Source organism: Fusarium pseudograminearum, chromosome 2 (genome assembly GCF_000303195.2).
Source record: "Fusarium pseudograminearum CS3096 chromosome 2, whole genome shotgun sequence".
In the NCBI taxonomy this organism is placed as follows: domain Eukaryota; kingdom Fungi; phylum Ascomycota; class Sordariomycetes; order Hypocreales; family Nectriaceae; genus Fusarium; species Fusarium pseudograminearum.
The window spans coordinates 1,291,354-1,317,265 of record NC_031952.1 but is presented as its reverse complement, the minus strand read 5'-3'; the positions used below and the strand labels follow the sequence as shown (position 1 = coordinate 1,317,265).

The following is a 25,912-nucleotide window of genomic DNA, read 5'->3' as shown; positions in this document are numbered from 1 at the left end:
GGGGGGGGGGAGGGCCATCTGAGATGAAGAAAGGATGCAAAAGAAAAGAAAATAAGGGAGGGGGCGTGAATAGTAAGACATATTCGAGGGCGTTGATAAGGGTGCAGTAGTTAGAGTAGGTAGATTATCCGTAGCTCGTGGCCGTGGAGCTTTTCTCAGGTGCAAACGTGCAAGGGGATGGATGAGCAGGCGGATGTATACGCGCGCAAACATCCGTGCGACAATCACTTGATTTGGAAAAGGCTGAAAGGCACTGGCATGCTGGGCAAGGTAGAAAAAAAAAGCAAACCTGACTTGTCATGGAATAGCCTAGAGGATGAGCAAGGAAAGGTAGTCAATGGTGGATGCATACCAAACTCGTTAAGTACATATGAGGACGGGGAAAATAGAAGTTTGAGGAGAAAAGAGAAGAAAGAGAGAGAAAACAAGGTGAGGCTGACCAGGACGAATTTAGAAAGAAGCAAGAGGTGGGCAGAGAGAAGAGACGACAAGATGGAGAAAGATAGATGGTAGCAGTCGAGTTCGATGCCGCGGACTTCGGACAACAATGATGTGCAGAATGAGGTGTCATGCTTTAGATGATGTTGCACACGAGCATTGAAATGCAGGCACAGGATCAGGCGTATATGTGAGTTGGGCAGGTATAACATTAGAATCCATCCAACGAGGCGAGAGGAAAGGAATGATTTTGAGGTGGTGAGAAAACAAGACTTGATTTTGTGTCCCACGAGATAACTTGCAGTTCAACCAGACAAGATTCGAGCCTAAAGCCAAGCCCAAACCTGAGCTTTGGTTTAGCAAGGCCAGCTGAGGCAAGCTAGGCCAGGGGAGTTATAAACGAGACAACAGAGCCAATGAACCAGGACCTGTCTGCCAGGATTCGAAATCGTCAAGGGTTATATCACATCCATGTGTAGATGAAAACCTTCCTTTGTGATGGAACTCGACAGATGATGGGCAAACAAAAGGGGGTAGACTCGTCACTAGGTAGTCTAGGTCATTGAAGGATGGAACTTGTAGGGATGGATGAATGCGTGGCCCTCTTCCAGGATCTTTTTCTTTTTCTTTTTCTTTTCTTTTTTCGTGCTCCCCTTCGTCGCACATGTCTCATCTCCTTGACCGTTCGAAAAACTTGACGTTTTCTTTGCTTTTTCTGATATTGCAGGCACCATGATGTGGATGAAGTTGAATAAGATCACCGTCATAGCGTGGGCATGGCGGCATGGTTTAGCGCTAGAGCTGTCTAGCTAGCACTCTATCTTGGCCTTAGTAGCCTAGCTCAGCGTGCCCAGTTCCGGCTTCTAGCATCTACCCGGCAAAAAAACATTCCGGACAGGTGCCCAGATCTGGAGCATGTGGGGGAAAGGTGCCATCGCAGTCACAGCTCACGGCTGGCAGTGCCTTTCTTAGGCTAAAGTTGGTGCTCATCAGGACGCTAAAGAAAGGTCGAGAATAAATCTACCGGTGACAAGCCCCCAGCTTCAAACAAAGTAGGTACCTATCAACAATGTCCGGTATTGCCAGTCCTTTACTCTCGCTTAGACCAGACTCAGACTCGTCATCCCTTTCTCAGAAGTCAGAACCAGCAACATGGTCAAGCCTCTATGCATGATTCAAACCTTCTTTCCCCATGCTGCCTCGTGCTGCGAGTACTTATCACCGCGATCATCGTACGTCAATCTCGAATGCCCTCGGCGACATGTCAAGGGAGATGTGGGCCCGGCCAACTTGTCAGAATATGTACGGTATACGTATATGTAGTGACTTGGTGATGGATTTTTGCGTCTTCACGGTCAGTACACTAACACTAGCCGCGTGATGCGACTGATACCAGGAAGACCCTGGATCACCATTGTGTTTCCTGGATCGCATATTTGAGAGTTGACTGCATTTTGGTTCGACGCCCGCACCGATGAGCTTGACTTGAAGAGATATCTTGAAACCCGGCTGTGACTCTGCAAATATTCTCGGAGACTTTGATTCCGCATAAACGCCATGTCCGAAGACCCGGATGCTCATGCTTTATCGCCATCATGGCGAAACAGACTTTTGTTGGCAACTATTATCAAAGATTGGTTGGTGAAGTAGGCAGCTGAAGGAAACTATCTGCGGGTTCCCGGATCCTTACTATAGGCTTGCAGACGCCCTGATAACATCGCTCAACATGCCAGGAATCTATCTAAATGGCTGCTGTTTTCTGAGCGTTCGAGTCCAACGACTACCGAGCCCGCTACGTCCGTTTTCTCGGGATCCTAAGTTCGGGGTAAATGACATGCCAGACCCCTGCATGCAGCAGACTTGTTAGCCTTTCGGTTGAAGCTCGTCCAAGCATTTGTTCGAAGCTATTCAAAGACTAGTGAGTGCTAATATTTATTACATTTACAACCGGCTGGTACGGAATTGTTTGATCTATGGCCTTGGCTTGTCCTCTTGGGGTTTCCATCGCATTCTTTTACGATCCCTCCTTCGAATAAGATGGACTCACATTTGTGTTTGAAGTAGAGTGCCACCCTTCTTTGGTTTAGTCCAAACCAAGCAGTAAAGAGATCGACTTGTCTCAGCAAGCTGTCCCTCTTACGATGACCTTCTTCTCTCATCTTGTTTTCTCTCTAACGCGACAACAAGGTCAAAAGCATTACGCAACTTTACATACTAAACAACAAAAGCGATGTGCCGGTTTTAAGTGTCGAAGCTGTGTACATGTTCAACCCCACGCCAATGTGGACTCGTTCCCTGCAACCCAGACACACGATAACAGATTGTGGTCAGCTTGGGCATTGACCGGTACCAAGTTGAGCGACGGCAACATTTCTCGAGTCCGTTCAAGAACTCTTTTCATGATACTGCGTTTCATAGATTTTGATCTCGACCCTGCGATACTCTAATCCCTACCGGATCAGTCATGTAGGACAAGCCGACAAGGGATGCATACGGCCACCCAACTTCAGCAAGAACATGGCCCCCAGTCCTTGCAGCAAACCCAAGTGACGTGACGGCAGCAACTCTGTGATCCGGCTATCGGGTAGCGGCCGCGCCTATCATGCTTTAACGTTTCGCTGAATGTTTACTCAACCGCCCTTGTGGTACTCCAGCAAATGTGAAGCCATGCTTCACCGGTCTGGAGCCTGGCGTAGATCCCCACGTCAAATGCTGCAACGTGACCACCCATTTGCATGTCTCCTTGCATATTTTCCAGCCCTGCACCTCGCCGTTTTGGATAACAATGACACTGCCCGTTTCTGTCTTGCATGTTCAACAACTGTTTCCTATCGAGTTTTGGGATTTGCCTGCCTTTGAGGGTTCTTGGTGATAACCCACCAAGAGCTGCATGCAGCTTCTTACAACTTGAGCCATGAAGAAGAAGAAGCGTTTGTATCTTGGTCGTGGGAGACACAGGCGCTCCTGGCAAAGTAGTTCAGCACTTGCTAACGAGTGTAGTTCGGCATAATTGACAATTTGGCCGAGCCGAACTCTAACATGTGATGTGTAACGAAACACTGAAGCACGAAAGAGTCAAGAGTGGCAGATGAAATAATGACTAGTTCAAAGTACCAAAGCTCCTCATGTGTGGCAAGCTGCCGTGTGTAAGATGCACCTTTGGCTTTCTGTATCAGCACTTGTTACATATAGTAGATGCTGAATATTCCTGAGTTGGGTGTCTGGTGCAACTCACGTGTCTGGTGTACGGTACACGATGAAATAGAAACTTGCCGTGTATAATACCGTCGTGTTGCTTGTGTTGAAAGAATGACGTGCGACACATCAGCCTCGAGTATTGAGCTTGATATCTATATACGTATATACGTATAGGTAGATAAAGAGATAAGATACAGACGACTCTATGGTAGGAACTCAACTGTAAGACTGGTTATCTCATAGTGCCATATCGGAGGAACTGATGTATTTGAGGGCAATATCTGATAGGCTCAGAGACTAATATAGGATGCATCTATAATAACTTTATATCGACCACGCTCAACAACATCCGGCTAATGATAGACATGGGAAACCTAAGATCAACACAATCTGTCAGATCCATGGGCTACATGTAGTTTTAGCACTCTCGCGCCAAGTCGCATCACATACACGACAAAGTCGTGGTGAATGGTGGTTTTATGCTACAGTACATGAGAGACTCTTGTTGAGACCACGAATATTGTGTTCGTGTATAATCCAGCGAAAAGGCTGGCTTCTTTTACAATGCATACTTTTGTATACTCACAATATAGTCCTAGCTTATCTGAAGATGCATAGCCCGTTTGGAGATTTTCGTATCTCCGTATAATATATTTACAACGTAGTTACAAGAATCTAAACTCAGCCCGAGAGGCAAGGTAGGGTAGGGAAAAAGGGAAAGATACAAGCTTAGAATATAAATTTATAGTCTAAAAGATAGTCTAAGATGGAATAAATGACTAAAATATCTGGTCTCTTAGGTAAATAGCATCAAGTTATCCAGCTCTGAGGGGAGGCTCTGTACTATCAATCTCATTGATCCTTTTTAGGTTGTGGTGCATGAATTATTTAAATCACCAGGCCCAGTTGTAAGAATAAGAATGGGGCATCGCCCTGTAAATTTGGCTCATGCGACTTGACGCCAGCCTCGTCAAATCCATCTTTTTGAGGAACCATTTTTTCTCTCTCGGAAAGACAAGGTAATTCATGAGGTTATTCTCTTGACTGCAACATCAATGCTTGTTAGGCTTGGGGAAGTGGTTCCTTTCTCGGTCCGACATTGGCTCCGCTCACCCCATATGTCATTCGACAATCGTGATTCCCCGAATACCTATCAAATGGTAAGTACATCATTCATGTTGTATTTACCGGTTACAAATGCAGATCGGTCATTTATCATTAACTGGCCATCTCAATTAACTCAAAAAGACCAATTGGCTAAATCTTGATTCCAGAATGTCTCTACGGCAAAAAAAGTATAAATTCCTAGCACTGTCCGCCAAGCTTATTCTTCCCTGAAGCCTACGTCACCGCGAACTCAACACCAACGTTCAAGGGTAACGGGAAACGAGAAACTGTCGATCTCCCCACACAAACTCCACAAACCTCCGGACTCCAGGTTTGCTTTGGTAAGAGTTCAAGCCCTCGGGACTGCTCTCTGCCCTGTTCACGCCGTAGTATCGCCGAATATCGCTATGGCAGAAGAAGGAATACCGTCTCTTCGGTACGGTTGAGAATGGGACATACCGTGGGCTTGGCTCCAAGTTGACTTTTCTCATGATGATGTTACCATCCCCGCTCCCTGCCTGTCGGGACGACAGAGTTTGTATGGGCTGTTGTGATTAGGATATATATATATATATCAGCGTCAGCGGCTCCTCAGCTTCATTCTTTCGGTGCATCGACTGTACGTGGTCGTCAAAGTGTCAATCATGAAATTCTCCCTTCTCTTAACGGCCGGGTCTCTTGCCTGGGCCAGTCCTTCAACCCCCAAGCTGGACTACAACCAAGCTCCTCCCAACCTGTCAACCCTAGCCAACCTCACCATCTACAACACATGGCGTCCACGAGCTCACGTCTTACCACCCACTGGGCAGATTGGAGATCCTTGTATGCACTACACCGATCCCAAGACTGGACTCTTTCACGTTGGTTACCTACATGAGGGTGCTGCTGGCGCCACAACGGATGATCTGGTTACCTACAAGGACCTCAACCCAGGCGGTGCACCTTTTATCCGCGCTGGAGGTCTGAACGATCCAATTGCTGTTTTTGACGGATCAGTCATCCCCGTCGGTATCAATGGAACGCCCACGCTCTTCTACACCTCAGTCTCATACCTCCCCATCCACTGGACTATCAACCACACCCGCGGCGCCGAGACTCAGTCCCTGGCTGTATCTACAGATGGAGGACGTAACTTCACAAAAGTTCGAGGCGGTCCCGCAATTCCGGATCAACCTTTTGCACTCAATGTGACAGCTTTCCGTGATCCCTTCGTTTTCAAGAACAAGGAGCTTGATAACCTTTTGGACAGCGAACCAGACGTATGGTACAGCGTGATCTCTGGAGGAGTCCACCAAAAGGGCCCTAGCATGTTCCTTTACCGTCAGTATGACCCTGAGTTCCAGTACTGGGAGTACATGGGCGAGTGGTGGCACGAAAAAGCCAACACGACCTGGGGCGAGGGTATCTGGGCCGGACGCTACGGCTTCAACTTTGAGGTCGCCAACATTTTCAGCGTCGACGAGGAGGGTTACAACTCTGATGGCGAGACTTTTATCACTTTTGGTGCCGAATGGTCCGAGGCACCAGCACCTACTCAGGTCTCACAGTTCCGCGAGATGCTCTGGGCTGCAGGAAACACCACCATGGAGAAGGGCAAGGCCAAATTCACCCCCACAATGGTTGGCAAGATGGACTGGGGACACTCTGCTTATGCTGCTGCTGGCAAGTATCTGCCCTCTGACTCAAAGGCATCAAAGAAGAGCGGAGCACCAGACCGAATCATCAGCTACCTGTGGCTTACTGGAGACTACTACGGTGATCTGAAGCTGTTCCCAACTGCACAGCAGAATTGGACTGGAGCCCTCTTGCTTCCTCGTGAACTCACTGTCGGCAAGATCAGCAACGTCGTCGATAACGAGCTTTCTCGTGAGGAGGGCTCATGGCGCGTTGATAGAAATGAGTCAGGTATCCTGGAACTCGCTACCATGAAGCAGGTTATTGCTCGCGAGCCCATGGCTGAGTTCACCAAGGTGAAGCCCATCATTGAACCAGGCCGAAACATCAGCAAGTCGGGATCAACTACGTTTGACAACAACCCCGACTCGAAGTTCTATGTTCTCAAGGGATCCATCTCCTTCCCCAAGTCTGCCCGCGACTCTGACCTCAAGGCTGGTTTCCAGATCCTAGCCTCTGAGAAGGAGTCTACGACTATCTTCTACCAATTCTCCAACGAGTCTATCATCATTGACCGCAGTAACACCAGTGCTGCGGCTCTTTCAACCAGCGATATCGACTCTCGAAATGAAGCTGGTCGACTTCGTCTGTTTGATGTCGTTATCGATGACGAAGAGCAGATTGAGACTTTGGATCTTACAATTGTTGTTGATAATGCTATGGTCGAGGTCCATGCTAACGATCGATTCGGCGTCGCCACCTGGGCTCGGTAAGTTTGCTCAATACCCGGTTCTATAACATTTTACTAACATTTTTTAGTTCCTGGTATGCCTTTTCAACCGACATTCGCTTCTTCCACAGTGGAAGTGGTGATGTGACATTCAGCAATGTGACGATTTATGAGGGTCTTGCCAATGCTTGGCCAGAAAGAAAACGATAGAATATCGATTATGTATTATATGTAAAGTAGATATGACTTGTTCTAAAACATAAAGACATGAGACTACTCAAAAAAGTTTACAACTTGGCCTCCTCCAGACGGCGGCCCGTCTCATCAAAGCTGATCTTCTTGCCCGAGTTGAGCGACTCCTGAAGAGCACAACCGATCTTGACAGCCTGGACAGCTCCAGAGAGCTTAAATGGGAGTCTCTTGTTATCGAGGACAGCAGCAGTGAACTCGTTGGACTCTGTGACAAAAGCATGCTCAAACCTGCCATAGTAATCGCCAGGGATCTGTCGTCGAACACCAGCGGCCTCGTGCATCTCAACCAATGTTCCGACAGGGTTCGCGTTGATAGCGATTTTACCCTCGGTGCCGATTATCTCAGACATGTCATGCTGGCCAGCCGCCATCATACGTGAGGAGTAAAAGTAAGCGACTTTTCCACCATGGAACTCTACAAGACCGACGGCGTTGTCGACATCGTTGTGCTTGCGAAGGTCTGGCTGCACTGCTGTGATGCCAGTAGCGACAACGGATTTGACGACAGAGTCTTGTCCAAAGTACCAAAGGGCCAGGTCAATGTCGTGGATGTTGCAGTCGACAAAGATACCGCCGCTAAACTCGGCATACGCTACGAAGAAGCCAGAAGGGTCTAGCTTGTCGCAGGTTTGGGATCGGAATATGGAGGGACGGCCAATGGCGCCGCTGTCCATTCGTTCGAAGGCGTCGCGGTAGGAAGCATCGAAACGGCGAGAGAAACCGCACATGACTTTAAGGTGAGGTTTCTTTGTTGCGGCATCGACGACGGATTGGGACTGTTGGGGAATAAATAGTTAGACTCAAGTTCGAGTAGGAGACAGAGTATACTTACAATCTCAACGCTTGTACTTAGAGGCTTCTCACAAAGAACATGCTTGTCAGCTTCAATAGCCTGGATAGCTTCCTCTGCATGGGCCGTAGTAATAGTAGCGACTACAACGGCCTGAAGACCTGGATGTTTGAGCATATCTTGGTAGTCATCATAAATGACAACGCCCTCGAGGTGAGTCTTGGCCCATTCAGCTTCTTTGGGAATGGGAGTGAAGGCTGCTACGAGTTCAGCGCGGGGAGTTCGGTTGTGGAAGTTGAGAGCATGACGAGCGCCCATGCGACCGAGGCCAGCAACGGCGACCTGGAGCTTTGGGGAGGACATTTTGAGGTAGAATTCGGGAGAGAATTGAGCTTGAAAGGTTTGAGTTGAGCTGGAGTGTCTGCTCGGGTTTCGAGGCAATGATGAACTGATGAGTGAAGAATCAAAGGACAACAAGTATGAGCGAGCTCGTGTACCTTATACTTGGAGCCTTCTCTCTATGGCTGGAAAAATAGAAACGGCATACCGTTCTTGTGCTCCCAGACCATTTCTTGCCCTCGTCCCCATCTTCGTCTCGGTGTAAGTCAACGAACAACCCGAGTGAATCAACCTCGATACCCCACGTTACACATGGTGAAGCGGTCTATTTGTGCACTGATGCAGAGTCCTTCCGGTGACATAGTTAACTAACATAATTACTATTGCATCAAATAAACATATGGTTAAGTGATCAAGTCCTTTCACGTTAGACATGCAAGTTCAAGATGCGGTCACAAGTGGATACAAAGACGTTATTACCCGATACAGTAAGTAACTGCGAAGTATCTTTTCGGTGCCTCCTACCGTATTTGGGTATTTGGGTCAAGTAAATTGATCGGCGTTGTCCCCCACATGAGGCTTAAGTCTGACAGTACCTGGAGAAGACATGATTAGAAATAATGGCCGAAGAATGGGGATTCTTTACTCGGAAGATTTCTCCGCTGCTGTTTTCTACTGTAACTTACCCCATTTAGATTCCCCTGGTACGTATATTAAGTATCACACCCAAGTTACTTGGATTGGTTGGGAGAATATCTCGCTAGAATACAATACTTCGTCAAAATTATTCGGTTAAATATAAATAGATAGAAGCGAGTCTCGGTGTGTCATCGTAAATCAGGTATATCCATTGAAATTCCTACTGTTATGGTGAGCTCTGATTGCCTGGTTAGCTGAGACTCAATTGTCCATGAACATCCTCGAACATGCAACTCGTGAAATAAAGTCAAGGCTCTACTCTGATTCACCTAGGATTTTAGCAGTCACTCATGAGTATGAAGGTTGAAATAAACACTGAATATTCTAGGTTCATATGTTCTATCAAACTAGATCAATACTGCTTTACCCTAAAGACACAATGGATCCAACATGACCAAATACACAATTTAGCCCCAAACATCTTCAAGCCACTTGTTTCCCTTCTTCGTCGACTCAGTCCAACTTCGAGCCTCATCACTAGTCCAATTATTCTGCGTCTTCATCGACTCCTCTACTAAATTCCCAGTAACCCTCGCCATAGCCGCACGACCACAAAAGTAAATACTAGCACCCTCCTGCAAGAGTTCACACACTTGGCTCTTTCTCTCTTCCACTCTGTCTTGAACGTACTTCTTAGGCTCCCCTTCAGCTCGCGAGAAAGCAGTCACAATTTCAAGGCAACCCTGTAGCTTTTGGGCAACTTCGACGAGTTCATCGCGGTAGAGATAATCTTCGTTGGGGGAGCGGCACCCGAAAAATAAAAGCATCTTTCCGATGGGCTTCCCGACAGCTTGGAGACGAGCTCTCTCGAGGATAAAACCACGAAACGGAGCGAGACCTGTTCCAGCGCCGATCAAGATGATGGGTGTCGAACTCAATGTCGGGAGTTTGAAGTTTGAACGACGAATACATGCAAACACCTTGTGGCCCTTGAGAGTATCTCCAGGGCCGGACAAGGCATATGAAGGAGCGTCGGGGCCAACATCTGGTTGTGAAGCATCGCCATTGAGGGCGTTTCCGAGGGTATAGAGGTAGTTTGTCGTGATACCCCGGATAACCCTACTTGGGTCTTGTTGTAGCGGTAACTTGTCGACGCCTACAGTGATTGAAAGCCTGCGAGCTGAGACTGAGCTCGAGGAGGATATGGAATAGTAACGTGGTTGGATGCAAGGTAATGTCTCAACAACGTAAGAGAGGGGAAGCTTGGCCCAGACAGCTCCAGGAGCAACAAGATGCAACAGACGGCCCATGGTGATGTGATTGCTGGCAATGTAGGTAGCATACGCTTCCTTACTCTCGGCCAAAGTTTTTAACACCTCAGAACTCCCAAGTGAAGGAGCAAATCTAGCCAATTGTCCGACAATCTCTCTAGACACAGGAGCCGCTACCTCAAGATAATGGCGGAATAGAGCTAACGATGACGTCGGGCTAGGAATTTTGGTAGACGCACCCTCTTCAAGAGTCTGGACAAGTAGAGGTTTCTCAGCTCGGTCTTCCAAACCAAGAGCCTTGAGAAGAAGCTGGACTTCATAATCGGGATTGATGGGGTAGATGGCAAGATGGTCGCCGGTTCTGTATCGAAGCTCAGGCTGGTCCGAGATGTCGAGCTCCATGTGGAGGCAGTGCCTTCCCGGAGAGGTGTACAGTTCTTGAGATGACTGGATAGCCAGAGGACGAATAGGCGAATATTGCTTCACGACTTTTGCAGGCCCACTTCGGTTTTGGATAGGCTCTCCGAGGTTGAGATCCATGATATCAAGCGATTTATCTTGTATAAGCTGAATATTTGGCTCATATGGGATATCACGCTCTTGGTAACCAAGGTTCTCTTGGAAGTGAGTATAAAGATCATCTTTCCAGGACAAAAAGTCTTCTTCAGTGCCTCCCTGGGCATCGTTGGCTCTACCAACAGGCATGAGCCGCTGGGCACCATATTTGTCGAGATGTTGAACTACAACGTCGATAACACGATTGTAGTATCTATAACTGGTGTTGCCGAGACCAAAAGCCATGTATCTCAAGTTGGGTAGTTGGATATTGGATGTCTTGGTGAGCCAGTCCCAGAAGGCGGCTGTGTTGTCACTGGGATCGCCTTCTCCGTATGTTGATAGGATGAAAATTGCAAGCTTTCTCTGAGAAAGATTGACGATAGATTCTGGATCATAATCGCAAAGGTCAGCGCAGAAAGTCTGGAGACCGAAGCGAAGATGACATTCTTTTGAGAGCCTGTTGGCGAAAGTTTCTGCGGTGCCAGATTGTGAGCCCCAGAATACGACAACATCTTTACCCTGTTGGATTTTAGCATATTTCCTGGGACAGATTCAGTGGCATATCATACAGTTTCTTCTAGTCTCTTGGCTATATCACGAGTTGCCTTGGGGCGTGAGGAAGAAGAACCACTTTTGGAGCCCATACGTTCAAACCAGACATGATGGTAAGGATCTGGTTTGTCCCAGGCGATGCCCCGGAGGAGATATGCTGCCGATGCAACACCTAGGGCGCTCAGAGCAGCGATATCAGCGATTGATTGGGGAGGACCCAACTGGGAGAGGAGAGTGTCGGCTGCAAAGACGTTTGTCATGATTTCAACTGAAAGTGAAGAATAGTTTGCCAAGTTAACCTGCAGACGTAAAGAGAGAATTTGGTATTCATATTCGTTTTGTCTTTCCTATGGAGTGTACTGGAAGTCGAAGATATTCGCAGGCTTGTCCCATGTTAGTAACACTCAATGGGGAAAATTACCCGATTTGGATATCTTGTTCTAGACTCAACTAACTTGGCTAGCAGAAAGGTTGGTCTCTTAAGTCTTAGGACACAAAAATAAGTAATCTAAGGAGCCTGTTCTAAGTAGCATAAGCTGACCTACTAATTTCGTCTCTTGTGCCTTCAGTGGCCATTTCTTCTGGAGGCCTAATCCCTTCCCAGGCAATACGGAAATGGGAATATTCTCAAGTCGGTAATTTTAGACTCTTGTCATCTTTCCTACCCCACGTTTTGTTCCCTGCAGGTCTCGGCATTGCTGAAGGGTGTTAGTGTGGACTATCACTCCCCAATATTTCCTAAATGAGCGTCTTTCTCTCTTTTATCAGATATGGCAAGTAAGCCAATACTTTCTATATACACAATTAAGGCTGATATAATATTCTACTGTTTAGATTATAGTACATATGTAAAGTGTATCACATTTCCTTAGACCTCCACCATTTCATCGACTCTCCCTTTTACTCTTGACACAACCCTCAAAATGTATGCACAACTTGTGATTGCTTCAACAGCTTTATGCCTTGTCACATACTTTATCCTCTACCCTATATTCCAATATCTCCGCGATGCCAAGGGTCTTCGTCGCTACCCCAACTTCCACCCCTTGGCAGGAGTAACAAACCTGCCCTTTGTGCGAGAAGCTGCTAGGGGTTTCCGCTCAAAGACTCTCTATGAGATGCACAAGACCCATCCTGTAATCCGCACCGGCCCCAACTCTCTCTCCTACGGTTCCGTTCAGGCCATCAAGGACATCTACGGCCACGGCACGAAATGCACAAAGGGAGAGTTCTACGAGACGCTTGCTGGAACGCATTACCACCTTGCCGATGTTGTCGACAAGGCCGATCATGCTCGGAAGCGTCGTGCCCTTTCTGCTGCATACGCTCTGAAGAATCTCGAGAACTGGGAGTTCAAAGTTGCTGATAAGGCGGAGCGCTTCATCCGTGCTGCTGACGCTGCTTGCACTCTGCCTCTCAAAGAGGGTTTCGCTCGACCTGACCCTCAAGACCTCAAATTCGACTACCGCGCTTTCACAAACTTCTTTACCCTTGATGCGATCGCTGATATTGGCCTCAGCGAGCGTCTTGGATTTTTGGATCAGGGCCATGATCTTGTTAAGGGTGAGCGCATGGATGGGAGTACCCATCATGTCAACTTCCGCGAGTGCCTTCACTCGACAGCTCGTGCCCAGTCTATTCTTGCATGGACGGAGAAATGGTATAATGCCAATGTCGAGCTGTCAAAGTTTTTCTCAAAGGATTTCCGCAAGTGGTGGAATCTGAACGAGGGTTGGAACGATATCGTCTATCATCGCGCAACTCAACGCCTTGAACGGTATAATACGGGCGAGAGGCTACCCGACTTCTTCCAAGCTCTGATGGACCACAGTGAAGCCAACCCTCCTGGTCTAGAATGGGGAGAAATCGTCGCCGAAGTTTCGATAATGATGAATGCTGGATCGGACACTACGGCTATTGCCATGAACAATGTCATGTACTGGCTCCTCAAGAATCCATCTTGTATGGCCAAGCTTCGCCAGGAAGTCGACTCTGTCATGGATCCAGAGGAAGTCGTCGCTCCATACGACAAAGTCAAGCATCTCCCCTATCTTCGTGCCTGTCTAGACGAGTCCCTACGCATCACTCCACCCACCACCTTCGGTCTCCCTCGCCGCACACCACCTGAAGGCTGGAATATAATGGGTGATTATATTCCTGGTGATACAACTGTGTCTATCTCGGCATACGTTGCGCATCGAGACCCGCACATCTTCCCTGATCCAGAGTCATACGTCCCGGATCGCTGGTTAGGAGAGACGGGTAAGGACTTGCAGTCGTACTTCATCTCGTTCAGCACTGGGGCTCGGGGTTGTATCGGGAGGAATATTAGTTATCTGGAACAAACTGTACTACTGGCTAGCGTAGTGCATCGGTATGAGTGGGCGTTGCCTTATGCTGAGTGGGAGCCTTCGAGGACTGAGGCTATGAACCTTGCACCGGGTCCTATGCCTCTCAAGGTTTGGCGTCGGGATTTGGGAGGGGATGAGAATGATGAAAAGCACGGTTAGACCAGAAAAATGATCGAGTATGATAACTTTATGAATTCAAGACGTTTGACTAATATCTTGGGCTTTTAAGATAAACTGATCTCGGCAACCTGGACAGACTATCTCTGAACTCTGGATTTCCTCATGTATGTACTTTGTAGAATTCCCACCATCATACAAATTGCATGTTGCTGTTAAGCATCCCCGCAATAGGCATTCCAGAAATCACATTCACAGGAGATTCAGTCCAGCCCCAGGCCTCCTTCAGATACTCTTGTCTGTAATCAGTTAGTTTAGTGATTTCCCTGTTGTTTTGTAGCCCTTACACTGATCGGTTCGGCCACCCAAACTGAACATCTGCCTTTTGGAGGACATTATAAAGGGCTTCTTGTTCATACATATTATTAAATCGATCACCAGCCATTGTTATGGCCAAGCAGGCATAGCTAGAAAAATTAACATCAAGTAATAATACCTTGGAATGGGAAACATACGCAAATCCTGTTGGGTTTCTCTGATTCGACTTGATAAGTATTAGCACGGTCCTCTCACTCAAAGACGGACAGATCAATATACCTCAGCTACTCCGCAAACCATCTTGACAGTCTTTCTCATCTCTTCATTTATCGTCTTGGCTGCTTTAGCCTGCCCAGGGCCCAGCTTCGGTGTTCTGGGGTTATGAGCCGCAAGTAGAACCTTGATCAATAAATAATGGAGCACTCCTGTGACGACTGCGTCGTTGAGATAGAGTACCTGTGGGAAGAATCCCGGGACATCATCACTTTCGTTGATGTACATGGGATGAAAATGCCACGGCCTTTCAGCCCACCATCTTTCTTGGGCTTCCTGTAACCTCTCCCACGCCGAGAAGCTCTGGTCTTCAGAACCGTAGCAATAGCGAAGGCACGCGGCACATTGTAGGATTGTCAGGTTCGCAAAAGTACAGCATGTATCGTCGTTCTGAACGAGACGCGAAATATCTTCTAGTGCAAAGTTGGGGTCGACAGGTCGGGCTTGCATAAATGACATGTGTATCTCTTGTCTGAGGGCAACCCAAAAGGCAGCGCGTCGAAGGCCGGTGAAGTCGAGGATCTTTTCCTGCGCTGCTACAAAGACTCTTGTGCCAACAAGATGGGATTCGTTGGCTGTCTCGGCGGACGTGAGCGGAACATCGAGTTCCTCCATATAGCGAAGAATCACAATTGCTGTAAGGAGGTTCTCATCCATGACAGCCGCAGTACTGGATAGTGCTGGTATGAGAGCATCGAGGCAGTTCTGATGATACCGGTCGCCGACTAGACAGTCAAACCCGTCCACTCTGCTAAGGCGTTTGGCAGAGGCAGCGAGTACCGCATTCATCAGAGGAGGACACATGACGGCTCGCCGAGGAACAATGGTAGCAAAGTGGCGTTCACTATCGCACAAGTCGAAGAGGGGAGCAAGAACGTGGATGAAGTTGTAAAACAGCATAGCCTCTTGTGGATCTTGGAGCGGCCATCTTGGCGTGTCAAGATAGATACCAGAGATGGCTTCGGTGACATGATCAACCGGAACTGATATATCTGTTTGGCGGGAGCTTGCAAGTGCAGCGGCGACCTGAGGACTTGCTACACCGAGAATTATGTCGTTGTCAGACTTTTGACTAGGCGATAGAGGGTCAGGAAGATTCGAACGAGGAGTAGTAGCCAGCCATGGTCCAGCAGAGGAGGAACTCAGAGCTCGCTTCTTGGATGGGCGTTGATTGTCTCTGGAAAGGGTTTCTGCCAAGTCTGCTACTGATCTAGGTCTATCCTGTTCCGTGAAATCTCTTGACTGGAGCTTATAGAGAGGGGCTGAGGGCGGCGAAGATTCGATATCGACACTCAAGTTATCTAAAGTATCAAAGTTGCCAATACTGGAGTCATGAATGTTGATGACGTCTGGAGTTTCATCGACAAAACTTAGAGTTCTAGTTGTTTTGACCCAGGGTTGATCTTGAGAGAAGTTGTATTCTTTGGCCTTAGCTTCGATAGTCTTACCAGAGCGTATACTTGGGGATTGGGTGAGTGAGTAGTAGAAGAATCGAGTGGGGAGTATCTTACCTAGGATTCAAGCCATGACGAAACCTTACACTGTAGCCACGAACGCACTCAATATCACTCTTTCGACAATTTGAACATGTTTTGTCGTTATCACCTGTGAGAGTTAACGACTAGCAAGACAAGATGGGGTCATTCGGCGAGACTTACACTTGAGATGCCTAACGAGGATGGGAACAGATACTAGTTAGAACTAACTACCAAGAGAAACAAGCAATCGGACTATCAACGGGTGGTATTGCCTGCCGTGATAAGATAGAGACAAATTAGACTGACCTTTGCTTGCAGACCTAAAGACAGCATCTGTCAGGTCACAAGTCTAGTCCTAGGGTAGGTCACTTACCGTACAAGGGTTGAGAGGCCTGTTAGTAGCCGTTGATGAAGTCTGAGGCTCTTGCATATTCATCCACAATCAATGAGAACAGGAAATAAAGTTGTGATGATGGCTAAAGATGAAAGAATAGGGAGAAAGAGGAGAGGAAGTCCCATTTTACCTTGGAATGGAAATTACCACTTTGAGACATAAACGGTAATTCTGCCCGGCCTGGGCTGGTAACCTCCGCATCCACGCTGAGCCTCAGTGGATCTAGCCTTGAACTTTAACGTTCAACTCCCTAAAAGCTCACTGGAGGATAACCCCGCCTTCCCCATGGGGTCGGATGCAGTCTAGCCATGGTTGGGAATAGCTTCAGATGCCGATCATCTGGGGAAGAAATGCTTTCGAGACTCTACGGAGAGGTTTCCGGAGTAGACGGGTCTAGTCGACGGTCTAGACTACATCTCTAACCAATCAATGCAAATGTATATTCTTTCGGGAGGCAACTAATGGCTACTATGTCAATTAATTCCACGTTTTTCTTTCTGAGAAAGGCAATTCTTCTTTTCATTAATTCAAGATAATCAGGTTTTGGTGTTGCAACATCTACTGTATCAAGTTGAACATCTTGGTTCATGTGGTGTGCTTCGCCTTGACCATCAGATATATAAAGAGACCTTGTCAACATCAATCATTCCAGTTCATCTCATTCAGATCAGCATCAATCTTGAGTCTTTACAACCTTCAATTCTTTGTCTCAACTCATTAAAACTCTTCATCATGTCCATCAAGGAAGACAAAAAAGGGCATCTCGAGCATCTCGAGCACAGCAACTCTCCAGATTCCATCCAAGAGGTCAACATCGACGACCTCGACTCCATCGAGCAGACCCAGACGGGCAAGTTCTCCTGGCTCGTCTCCATCACAGCTGCCATTGGTGGTATGCTCTTTGGCTACGATACAGGCATCATCTCTGCTGTTCTCGTCTACATCCATCAAGATCTCAGCAAGACTCTTACGTCTCAGGAGAAGGAACTCGTTACTTCAGTTACTTCTGGTGGTGCTTTCATCGGAGCCATCTTTGCTGGAGCCACCGCGGATCGATATGGTCGAAAAGTGGCCATCTATGTTGGTTGCCTCTTATTCACCATCGGTGCTATCATCCAAGCTGCTTCTTTCTCAGTCGCCCAAATGACCGTTGGCCGTGTCGTTGTTGGATTTGGAGTAGGCTCTGCCGCCATGATTGTGCCCTTGTACATCGCCGAGTGTTCTCCTTCAAAATACAGAGGACGCATGATCGGTCTTGACAATATGAGCATCACTGGTGGCCAACTTCTCTCATACGGCGTTGGGGCCGCCTTTGCTCATGTCAGTAGTGGATGGAGATGGATGGTGGGAATCGGTGCCTTTCCTGCTATTATTCTAGCCTGTCTTCTACCCTTCTGCCCGGAATCTCCCCGACAGCTGATTTTTCATGGAAAGCCAGACGAGGCCGCTGCTATTATCCGTCGAATCTTCCCCAATGGTACCGAGCAACAGGTACAGGACAAGATCCAGCACTTGACTTACCACGTCAACGAGGCCAAGGCCCTCAATGCTGGAAAATCAGGGTGGTGGGTGTTCAAGCAGCTCTACGTTATCCCTGCCAACTTCCGCGCTCTTGTCTCTGCCTGTGGACTTATGGCCATCTCTCAGCTCAGCGGTTTCAACTCTCTCATGTACTATTCGCCTCTTCTCTTCTCGCTTGTTGGCTTTTCCAACCCAGTCGCTGTCGGTACTATTATTGCTGGAACCAACTTCATCTTCACTTGGGTTAACCTCATGCTTGTTGATCGTGCTGGTCGACGAAGAATCTTATTATGCACTGTCCCCTTCATGGGCGTTTTCTTAGTCATTGCTGCTGTCTGCTTCAAGTTCATCCCTATCAACCACGATTTGTCTCTTGCATCTGATGCCAAGATTGGATGGCCTGCCATTGTCGTTCTCATCTCCATGGTCTTCTTTGTTGGGTTTTATTCTTCAGGTATTGGTAACACTGCTTGGCTTTCAAGCGAGTTCTTCCCTATGGAAGTTCGCGCTATGGGAACCATGATGCTCACCATGACCTGCTGGGGCTCAAACATCATCGTTGCCTCTACGTTCCTCACCCAGATGGAAAACACTACTCCTTCAGGTGCCTTTGGATTCTACGCCGCCATATGCATTCTCGGCTGGGTTTGCATCTACTTCTGCTACCCCGAGGTGAAGGGAATGACATTGGAGGATATCAGAGGCATTTTCCAGCACGGTTTTGGCGTTCAACGAGCACGAGAAGTTCAGAAGGAGATGAAGATGGCCAATAAGGCAATCACCTCTGAAGTTCTCACCAGGGCATAGTAAACAGTCTATACTTCTCATTATCTTATCAAACCAAAGTAACTTTCATTTCTGTCATTAAAGAGTCTATTCTATTCAAAGATCTATGCTTGTATAAAGTGAAATGTAATTTCATATTGTTCAAAAAGGAATCTTGACACCAGAAGCTCGCAGCTTTTGGAAGACCCCCTCAGGATCATACTTCTTGCTGGCAGCACGAAGCTTGGCAAGGGCCGCCTCTCCAACAGTTGCTAAAGGATCTTGGCTGAGGTGAGCGTAGTTGATAAACTTCCACTCCCAGAAAGCGTCCATCTCCTTTGCCTTTGTCTCGATATCCTCCATGTACGCTTGAAGCAGAGGCATGGCGTCTTTCTCGGTCTGGTCACCCTTGGCAGCCCAGGTAAGGAGGAACATGATACCATCTCCGTCAGCGGTATAGAAATCCAGACCCATGACGTTACCGCCGTTGGCTACACCCTTGTCGGCGATGGACTTGGTAAGAGGCTGGAACATACACAGCGTGTTGAGCCCGGACTCGCTACTAGGCATGAGAACCTCGAGATCCTCGTTGAGTTTGTTGTACTTGTCGACGACATAGGCGAGCAGCTCGGCGTTGGGTTTGAAAGAGCTGGTGAACCAAATGTTTCTAAAGTGAGGAGGCTGGCCGGAGCCAAGTTCCAAGGTGACTATGCTCAGCCTCTCGGAAACGGTGGTATCAGTCTGGATATCAGGAACAGCGTAGTAAGCGTCAAAGGCAGGAGGCTTAACCAGGCCCTTGGTGTTTTCGATAGCGGCATTGAGGATTGTACCGCCAGCGATAGCAGGGAGATATGCCCAGTAGACGATGCTGCTCGAGTTCTCGTCCTTGGGAACGTTGGCGGTAAAGTCGATGAGGGCGTCAATCACAGCAGGACCTGACTCGGGCTTGTATAAGAGGTTGCCTCCCCAGATGAGGGGGCTTGTGCGTTCGACGAATTCGATGGGGTACAGATCGATACGGGTAATCATGCCCAAGTTACCTGAGCCACCCTTCATTGCCTTTGAAGAGTTAATACTGTGGGAAAATGCGTGATAGAGTTGCAACCTACCTGCCAAAGATCGGCGTTCTCATTCGCGTTGGCCTCGACAATTTCACCATTGGCAAGAACCACTTGCCAACCAGCCACTGTATCACAAGCCATTCCCTATAATCGGTAAGTTTGAGTGAATCGAGCTTAAATACATTGATGACTTACATGAGAAGCGGAGTAGAATGAGTTTCCTCCACCAGTGACAAAGCCACCGACACCAACTGTTCCAGCACGGCCACTGTTACAAGCAAGTTAGAAGAGCACACTTGACCAAAGTTATACAACGTACCCAGCAACAGCGAGACCATACGGGATAAGAGTATCGTAAACATCTTGCCAGTGACCACCTGGTCCGACTGACACAATGTTCTTCTCCTCATCATATGTGGTACCATTAATGTAGCCTGGAGTCAATTAGCATGTGTCAACACTTAAGTCATATTCGTTTCACTCACCAAAGTCGACAGTGATGCCCTCATCAACCGAGTTGGACAGTGCAAAGTTGCCATGGCCACCACCTCGGATACCAAACTTGCACTGGTTCTCTGTAATTACCTTCATAATCTTGGAAACATCTTGGGCAGATGTAGGCAAAACCATACAATCAGGCTCCAGGGCAGCACTGACAGACCAGTAAGAGTCTATGCGGTTACTCCAGAGGGTCTGGCCCTTGGTGATGACCTTGTCTCCCAGGCCAGCTTCTTCTAATAAGGCAGCACACTTGGGTTTGATGTTAGTCATGGTGTTTAAAGACTATGGGGTTATTGGTGTAGATGCAGAGTGATAGATTGATGCAAGAAAAGTGTAAATAGTCAATGTTAAATACACGCCAAAGCGTCTTGATCGGCGACAAGTGTTTCATTGGGGAGCACCATAGAACTTACGCATTGTCCAGGGCTTGACTGAAGAACTTTGACAGCACTGGCGTTCAGGATGGCTCGAGTAGCGAGATGTTGAAGTTTCATTATTGCGACGTTGTGATATGATGATCTCGAAGCGACAGTACCTATTGAAGAAATGAAAGGGATATCCTCGATGTTAGTATCAAAGGAATATGATTAAAGAGAGAAGAGTAAAGGGTAAGGATCTACTGAATATGGACAGAGAAAGGTAGTCTCTTATAACATCACTACTACTAATATCGTCGATCTCTTACAGTCCAGCTGATCAAGAGGCAAAAGGGGAGCTAAAGAAAGAGACAACAGAACTATTCCCAATTCTGACTTGGCTATCTGTCTGTGAATAGAAGCATTGGAGAATCACCTAATTATCACCGGAGAGTCCGCGTATAGCACGTTAAAGTCGGGGAACGAAGACGGAATGGGAAGTAGTTTAAATGCCGTATGCTTATTTTAAGTACATAGGGATACCGGTAGCCCAGGTATCCGTTCAGCAGTAGTAATTGAAACGAAAAATGGCTCGCAGCTTCTTGTTAGGGAACATCGCATAGAGACCAAGACTTGCCAAGGTTGTTTCGGTTGTCTCTTGCATTGGAGATGTTACGGTAGTGCAACCACAGCATGTCCAGGAACCCCTGTTCCTGAGCCTGCGCCCCATCTCTGGAGTAATTCGTGGGGGTTATAACATATCGTGCAGGGGTCTCAGTACCACACATAGGGCTATATAGACTGATATATAAGTGCAGCGCATGATGTGAACAGTCTCTGATGGAACGTCATTTCCTAGGGCAAGTCTTATTGTAACTGTTCTATGTAACCACTGAAACTTTTCAGTCCGTCCAGTTATGCTTCAGTTGTTGTTCTCAATCACCATCGTGGTTTGATCCGAGGATTGAGGATAATGATGGCCCACTTGATTGACCACTATACATCCTTACTAGTAACCATTGAATGATCTTCATCAAAGTCTCCGTGTTATTACCATTCATTCCGTGAGATGCTCCTTTGATTCCGAAAATTTAACAGGAACTTTGGCAAAACGAAACGAAATTGCATAATCACTATGTCTCTTCGAGATAAACGAGGCGGGCAGCAGAATGAGGGGAGGCTACAGAGGTAAGAAGGACCAGATACAAGGATCACTTGGTCACTGATGTAGGTACAGACGCAGCAGAACAGCAACACGACTTCTCTGTTGTAAGTATCACTCGGATCTTAGACAAGACGCTGGTGGACAGGGCAGGGCTACCCTTGATCATATCGTACAGCTCGCCTGGCCTGGCCTGAACTTGACGGGGAGTAAGGGATCCTGTGACTTGTTATTGTCAGTAACTAAACGAGTGACGTGATCATCAAGGACCGCCCAGAGAACAAAGTGCCTGATGGGTAGACTCTAGCTTTTGGATCAAGACTCAACTTACATGTCAATGAATAAATCCTTGCATTTCCCCTGCATGAGCAACTGCCACACATGAACGCATACATGAACTGTTTCTCGATCAGATCAAGATAAGGAGCGACCAACAGCTTTACATGCAGGTACTTTGCACTTCACGAGTCTGATCCTTCTGCAACGCATGAACGGCTTTTCCGTGTGAGTACCATTCTTGGGCCTTAATACCATGGACATATAAACCTTTTCAGCTCTCGTACCGAATCCTCCGACGCGATAAGCTAAACATCGGTTTGCAGCCGAGTGAACCCTCTTGGCATGGAGGTTACTTGTGAAGATCCTTTTTGGCTCCTAAATTCTCCTAGCTCTCTCTGTGGTCCCTATTGTTACCGTTTCAAGACTTAGTTTCCAGACCTACTCGCACCACTAGTGCGAGAGTAGAGACATGAAGTGCTGTGATGAACTGCCTTGTCACTCCTACTCTTGCAGTGGCTCGGACTCCTGAGATACTATACCACCTGCCCAGATCGGCAGCCCATCTCCAGTGCTCGACATTATTCAAAGGCCAAGCTTAAAAGTGCGGAAGTTAATCTTCTTTGGGGCGAGTTGAGCGTTTGTTTTAAGGGAACTCCCCTGTTTGTACCAGATCGCCAAATGGAATATTTGTAAAAAACTTGTTTGGCCTATTGGGAGTAGTAGTAGCAGGATCGTATTGTATCATAGATGCTAGAGGATATGACAATATACAAGCATCCCTTCTATGTATTTTGACGGAGACTGATTGGGGCGGCGTTCTCGTCGGGTTACATTAGAAGTAACATCCATCCCCTCTCTTTCACTTCTTCTTCTCTCTCTATCTTTTCACTCAAACTCGACCTCGACAACACACTCCTTTACCAACGACGAAACGCCGAAACGATGACAACGATAGATGGAGTCATGGTGCTCTTCCCGCCACCGGAAGGCTACGTGGTAAACTTTGACAACCCAGCAAGACAAGGTGTGCCAGATGCTTATCTCGTGGCTGGGTTTGGGTTGGCCATCAGTTTCCTCTTCTTCATGCAGAGGATGTATGTCAAGGTTTTTCTTACAGGAGGTCTACAGTTGGATGATTGTGAGTCTTTCCTTCTGTTACTCTGTTGCTTCGTGGGTGAAACAAATCGATCTTTGCTGGGGGTGCTCGGATGTTGACGTGATCGATCGACATTGACGAGATGAAATGGCGCTGACAGCTTGCATAGTTTTACTCATATTCTCATACGTACGTGCGTTCATAATTACAGCTACAATAGCAGCAACTCAGCATTGTCAATGTCTTGCACAATTTGTTCAGATGACCTGGTGTTGGACAAATGCTAACTACTACGCTCACAGATACTTGCTGTCGCTACAGTGTCTTTATGTCTTCGTGAGTTTCACCAAGTGCCGTTCCAAATTCCTAATGCTAATAATCTATCAGACATGTTTGCTTCGGGAGCTGGAGGTGTTCATGTTTGGGAAATACCCATTACAACATTTAACATATATCTCATGGTCAGAACTCACCAAACTCTCAACTCGACACATTCATAAGTATTAAGACTAACAGACTGTTGAATAGGACGTATATATAGCTGCCATCATATATGTTCTCTGCGGCTCCCTTGCTAAAATCGCCCTTCTCATCTTCTACCTCCGTCTGTCTCCTCAAAGATGGTTCAAGATTGCCATCTACTCATCCATGTTCTTTATCAGCGGATACACCATTGGTTTATTCTTCGCCGTCATGTTTGCATGCCATCCTATCAACAAGAACTGGGACATCACCGTTACAGGGGGTAGTTGCGTCAACCAGCCAGTCTTGTACTTTGCTACAGCAGCCGCCAACATTGCCAGCGACGTTATCCTTTTCGTACTACCACTTCCTATGTTGCTTAAACTCCAGCTACCATTCAAACAAAAAATTGGACTGATGGGTATTTTTACAATTGGTTCGTTGACTGTTATCACGTCCATCGTGAGGATATCACTTCTGCCAGGGATGTTGAAGAGCATGGACTTATCTTGGAGCATTGCATACCCGAGTATATGGATGTAAGTTTTCCCTAGTCGCCTCAAGATCATGATCTAATCGGATAACTTCTAGTATCGTCGAGTCAAACCTCATCATCACCTGTGCTACTATGCCAACACTCCGCAAATTCTTCAAACATGTCGCTCCCAAGCTCATCGGCGAGTCTCGCTACGGCAGCAAGACAGGTCGATCTTCTAAATACAGCAAATCAGAAACAGCAGGCTCCAAAATTGCTTCCTCGTCTCAAGGTCGACGCAAACGAACAAACTATTCGCAATTCGACCAAGAACACGGTTCACTTACTGAAGACTTTGTTATGACACCCATGAAGGGTGCGAGACATGAGACGAGAACTAGTGTAGGGACCAGGGATGATACACAAACTGCTGGATGGATGGACTCGGATTCAGAAAAGGGCATCGTTGGTGGGACGATCAAACCGGCTATCATACAGACCAAGACTGTGACGGTGCAGTATGAGAATTGATCACGACATGATACTAAATGTTTAGAAGTTTATAGGAATGGTAATGGAGGAGGTTTGGATATCAGTCTTTGGAATTCAAGATACCACTAAGCAATAGCTCTTTTCTTTTGTACTATGCATGCATTTATATACCAATAACAGGACATGAGGTCGATTCTCTTGAAACGTTGACAAGTTTATACTGTGATCTCGAACAACATTATGTCACCAAGACAGTTTCAACGCTGGCCTTCTCCTGAGCTTTCACCTTGATCCAGTCACTAAGGATCTGATAATTAAAAAGGTTCGCTAGTGGCTTTGGTATTAGTTTTGACAGCTAACGCAGAGCTAGTCCACAGGACTCTAGCCAGGGGCTGGTGCCACAGGCTAACTACTGGGAACCACAGGCACTTTGACAATCACATTTTGTACACAACGAGATTATGCTTATCACCATTTCACTATCAGTCCTGTCCAGCCGTAAGGCAACAAAAGTAAATAGAACGAAATCCCGATTAAGAAGGTCATTTTCGTTTCGCTGGATCAGCGCTCATGTCAAGGCCCCGACTCAACTTCCCGTCACGACAGGGCTCAAGAGCAGGGGCAAGGACAAGGTCAGATGATCTGATCAACTTGTGCTCGCATCATTTCATCAATGATAGAGTTCGAGACTGATCGATCAAAACCTGGACCTCGGGTCTAAAAAACGAGCCCCAACTACAGCACCCTGGCCAGTCCCAATTGTCGATCACTTAAAGAATCCAGTCTAGTTAAAGACCTTCCCTTTTTGAAGGAATAGTCTCCTGAAAGATCGACAGCCGTAGAGCCGGCGGTTCTTTCTTTCCGCTATTTAGCAACTAAGAAACCTGTCAAAACTCTGTAACGTTTCTTCAGCAGGAACCTTTTTGTGGCGGTCACAGAAAGATCTTAATTTCTTCTAGACCAGGGCAAGGGAATAAGACAAGCCAGGCCAGGGTCAATTACGTACAGAGACAGATCTGCATGTTGACCTTGACATTCGACCAGGGTATGAGTTTCTTCCGAGGGACAGGATTCACATGCTTGTTGAAGCGATTTTGACCCGCAAATCCACGTTCCGAGACAAGAGACAAGATGCAGGGGAATAAGACGAAAGTAATGCCTAATTGTCTAATCCGGTGTACCGGAAGCTGATACTTTGACATCATGTAGGAAAGAGAATCTACAGAACCATTTCAACGAATAACAAGTATCAAGAACAACTCATTATCATTTAACTACTTGGGGGGTATGTAACTATCACTATTACTGCCGATTCAATGCTCA

At 47.1% G+C, this 25,912-nt stretch overlaps 10 protein-coding genes across 10 annotated transcripts; 6 read left to right on the top strand and 4 right to left on the bottom strand.

Moving 5' to 3' along the window:
• Positions 1-5,387: 5,387 nt before the first annotated feature.
• Positions 5,388-7,297, top strand: FPSE_11936 (uncharacterized protein; the record flags this gene model as incomplete). Its single annotated transcript, XM_009265053.1, has 2 exons — positions 5,388-7,126; positions 7,177-7,297. 2 exons carry the CDS (start codon positions 5,388-5,390, stop codon positions 7,295-7,297), a joined length of 1,860 nt encoding a protein of 619 aa, XP_009263328.1.
• Positions 7,298-7,374: 77 nt separating this feature from the next.
• FPSE_11937 (uncharacterized protein) lies at positions 7,375-8,492 on the bottom strand (the record flags this gene model as incomplete). Its single annotated transcript, XM_009265054.1, has 2 exons — positions 7,375-8,115; positions 8,172-8,492. 2 exons carry the CDS (start codon positions 8,490-8,492, stop codon positions 7,375-7,377), a joined length of 1,062 nt encoding a protein of 353 aa, XP_009263329.1.
• A 409-nt stretch (positions 8,493-8,901) lies between these two features.
• On the top strand, positions 8,902-9,474 carry FPSE_11938 (uncharacterized protein; the record flags this gene model as incomplete). The annotated part of the gene is made up of 4 exons (XM_009265055.1): positions 8,902-8,956; positions 9,164-9,172; positions 9,275-9,290; positions 9,441-9,474. The coding sequence occupies 4 exons, from the start codon at positions 8,902-8,904 to the stop codon at positions 9,472-9,474; spliced, it is 114 nt and encodes a 37-aa protein (XP_009263330.1).
• Positions 9,475-9,574: 100 nt separating this feature from the next.
• Positions 9,575-11,748, bottom strand: FPSE_11939 (uncharacterized protein; the record flags this gene model as incomplete). The annotated part of the gene is made up of 2 exons (XM_009265056.1): positions 9,575-11,455; positions 11,506-11,748. 2 exons carry the CDS (start codon positions 11,746-11,748, stop codon positions 9,575-9,577), a joined length of 2,124 nt encoding a protein of 707 aa, XP_009263331.1.
• A 663-nt stretch (positions 11,749-12,411) lies between these two features.
• FPSE_11940 (uncharacterized protein) lies at positions 12,412-13,998 on the top strand (the record flags this gene model as incomplete). Its single annotated transcript, XM_009265057.1, has 1 exon — positions 12,412-13,998. The coding sequence occupies one exon, from the start codon at positions 12,412-12,414 to the stop codon at positions 13,996-13,998; it is 1,587 nt and encodes a 528-aa protein (XP_009263332.1).
• Positions 13,999-14,149: 151 nt separating this feature from the next.
• On the bottom strand, positions 14,150-16,455 carry FPSE_11941 (uncharacterized protein; the record flags this gene model as incomplete). The annotated part of the gene is made up of 8 exons (XM_009265058.1): positions 14,150-14,255; positions 14,304-14,423; positions 14,472-14,500; positions 14,554-16,006; positions 16,059-16,152; positions 16,206-16,216; positions 16,332-16,345; positions 16,399-16,455. 8 exons carry the CDS (start codon positions 16,453-16,455, stop codon positions 14,150-14,152), a joined length of 1,884 nt encoding a protein of 627 aa, XP_009263333.1.
• A 696-nt stretch (positions 16,456-17,151) lies between these two features.
• FPSE_11942 (uncharacterized protein) lies at positions 17,152-18,747 on the top strand (the record flags this gene model as incomplete). The annotated part of the gene is made up of 1 exon (XM_009265059.1): positions 17,152-18,747. One exon carries the CDS (start codon positions 17,152-17,154, stop codon positions 18,745-18,747), a length of 1,596 nt encoding a protein of 531 aa, XP_009263334.1.
• A 120-nt stretch (positions 18,748-18,867) lies between these two features.
• Positions 18,868-20,761, bottom strand: FPSE_11943 (uncharacterized protein; the record flags this gene model as incomplete). The annotated part of the gene is made up of 6 exons (XM_009265060.1): positions 18,868-19,764; positions 19,815-19,910; positions 19,962-20,034; positions 20,086-20,200; positions 20,252-20,516; positions 20,681-20,761. The coding sequence occupies 6 exons, from the start codon at positions 20,759-20,761 to the stop codon at positions 18,868-18,870; spliced, it is 1,527 nt and encodes a 508-aa protein (XP_009263335.1).
• Positions 20,762-21,758: 997 nt separating this feature from the next.
• On the top strand, positions 21,759-21,998 carry FPSE_11944 (uncharacterized protein; the record flags this gene model as incomplete). The annotated part of the gene is made up of 3 exons (XM_009265061.1): positions 21,759-21,811; positions 21,861-21,892; positions 21,964-21,998. The coding sequence occupies 3 exons, from the start codon at positions 21,759-21,761 to the stop codon at positions 21,996-21,998; spliced, it is 120 nt and encodes a 39-aa protein (XP_009263336.1).
• A 1,008-nt stretch (positions 21,999-23,006) lies between these two features.
• FPSE_11945 (uncharacterized protein) lies at positions 23,007-24,867 on the top strand (the record flags this gene model as incomplete). Its single annotated transcript, XM_009265062.1, has 8 exons — positions 23,007-23,202; positions 23,330-23,349; positions 23,463-23,496; positions 23,548-23,621; positions 23,689-24,161; positions 24,214-24,615; positions 24,664-24,680; positions 24,770-24,867. 8 exons carry the CDS (start codon positions 23,007-23,009, stop codon positions 24,865-24,867), a joined length of 1,314 nt encoding a protein of 437 aa, XP_009263337.1.
• Positions 24,868-25,912: the final 1,045 nt, after the last annotated feature.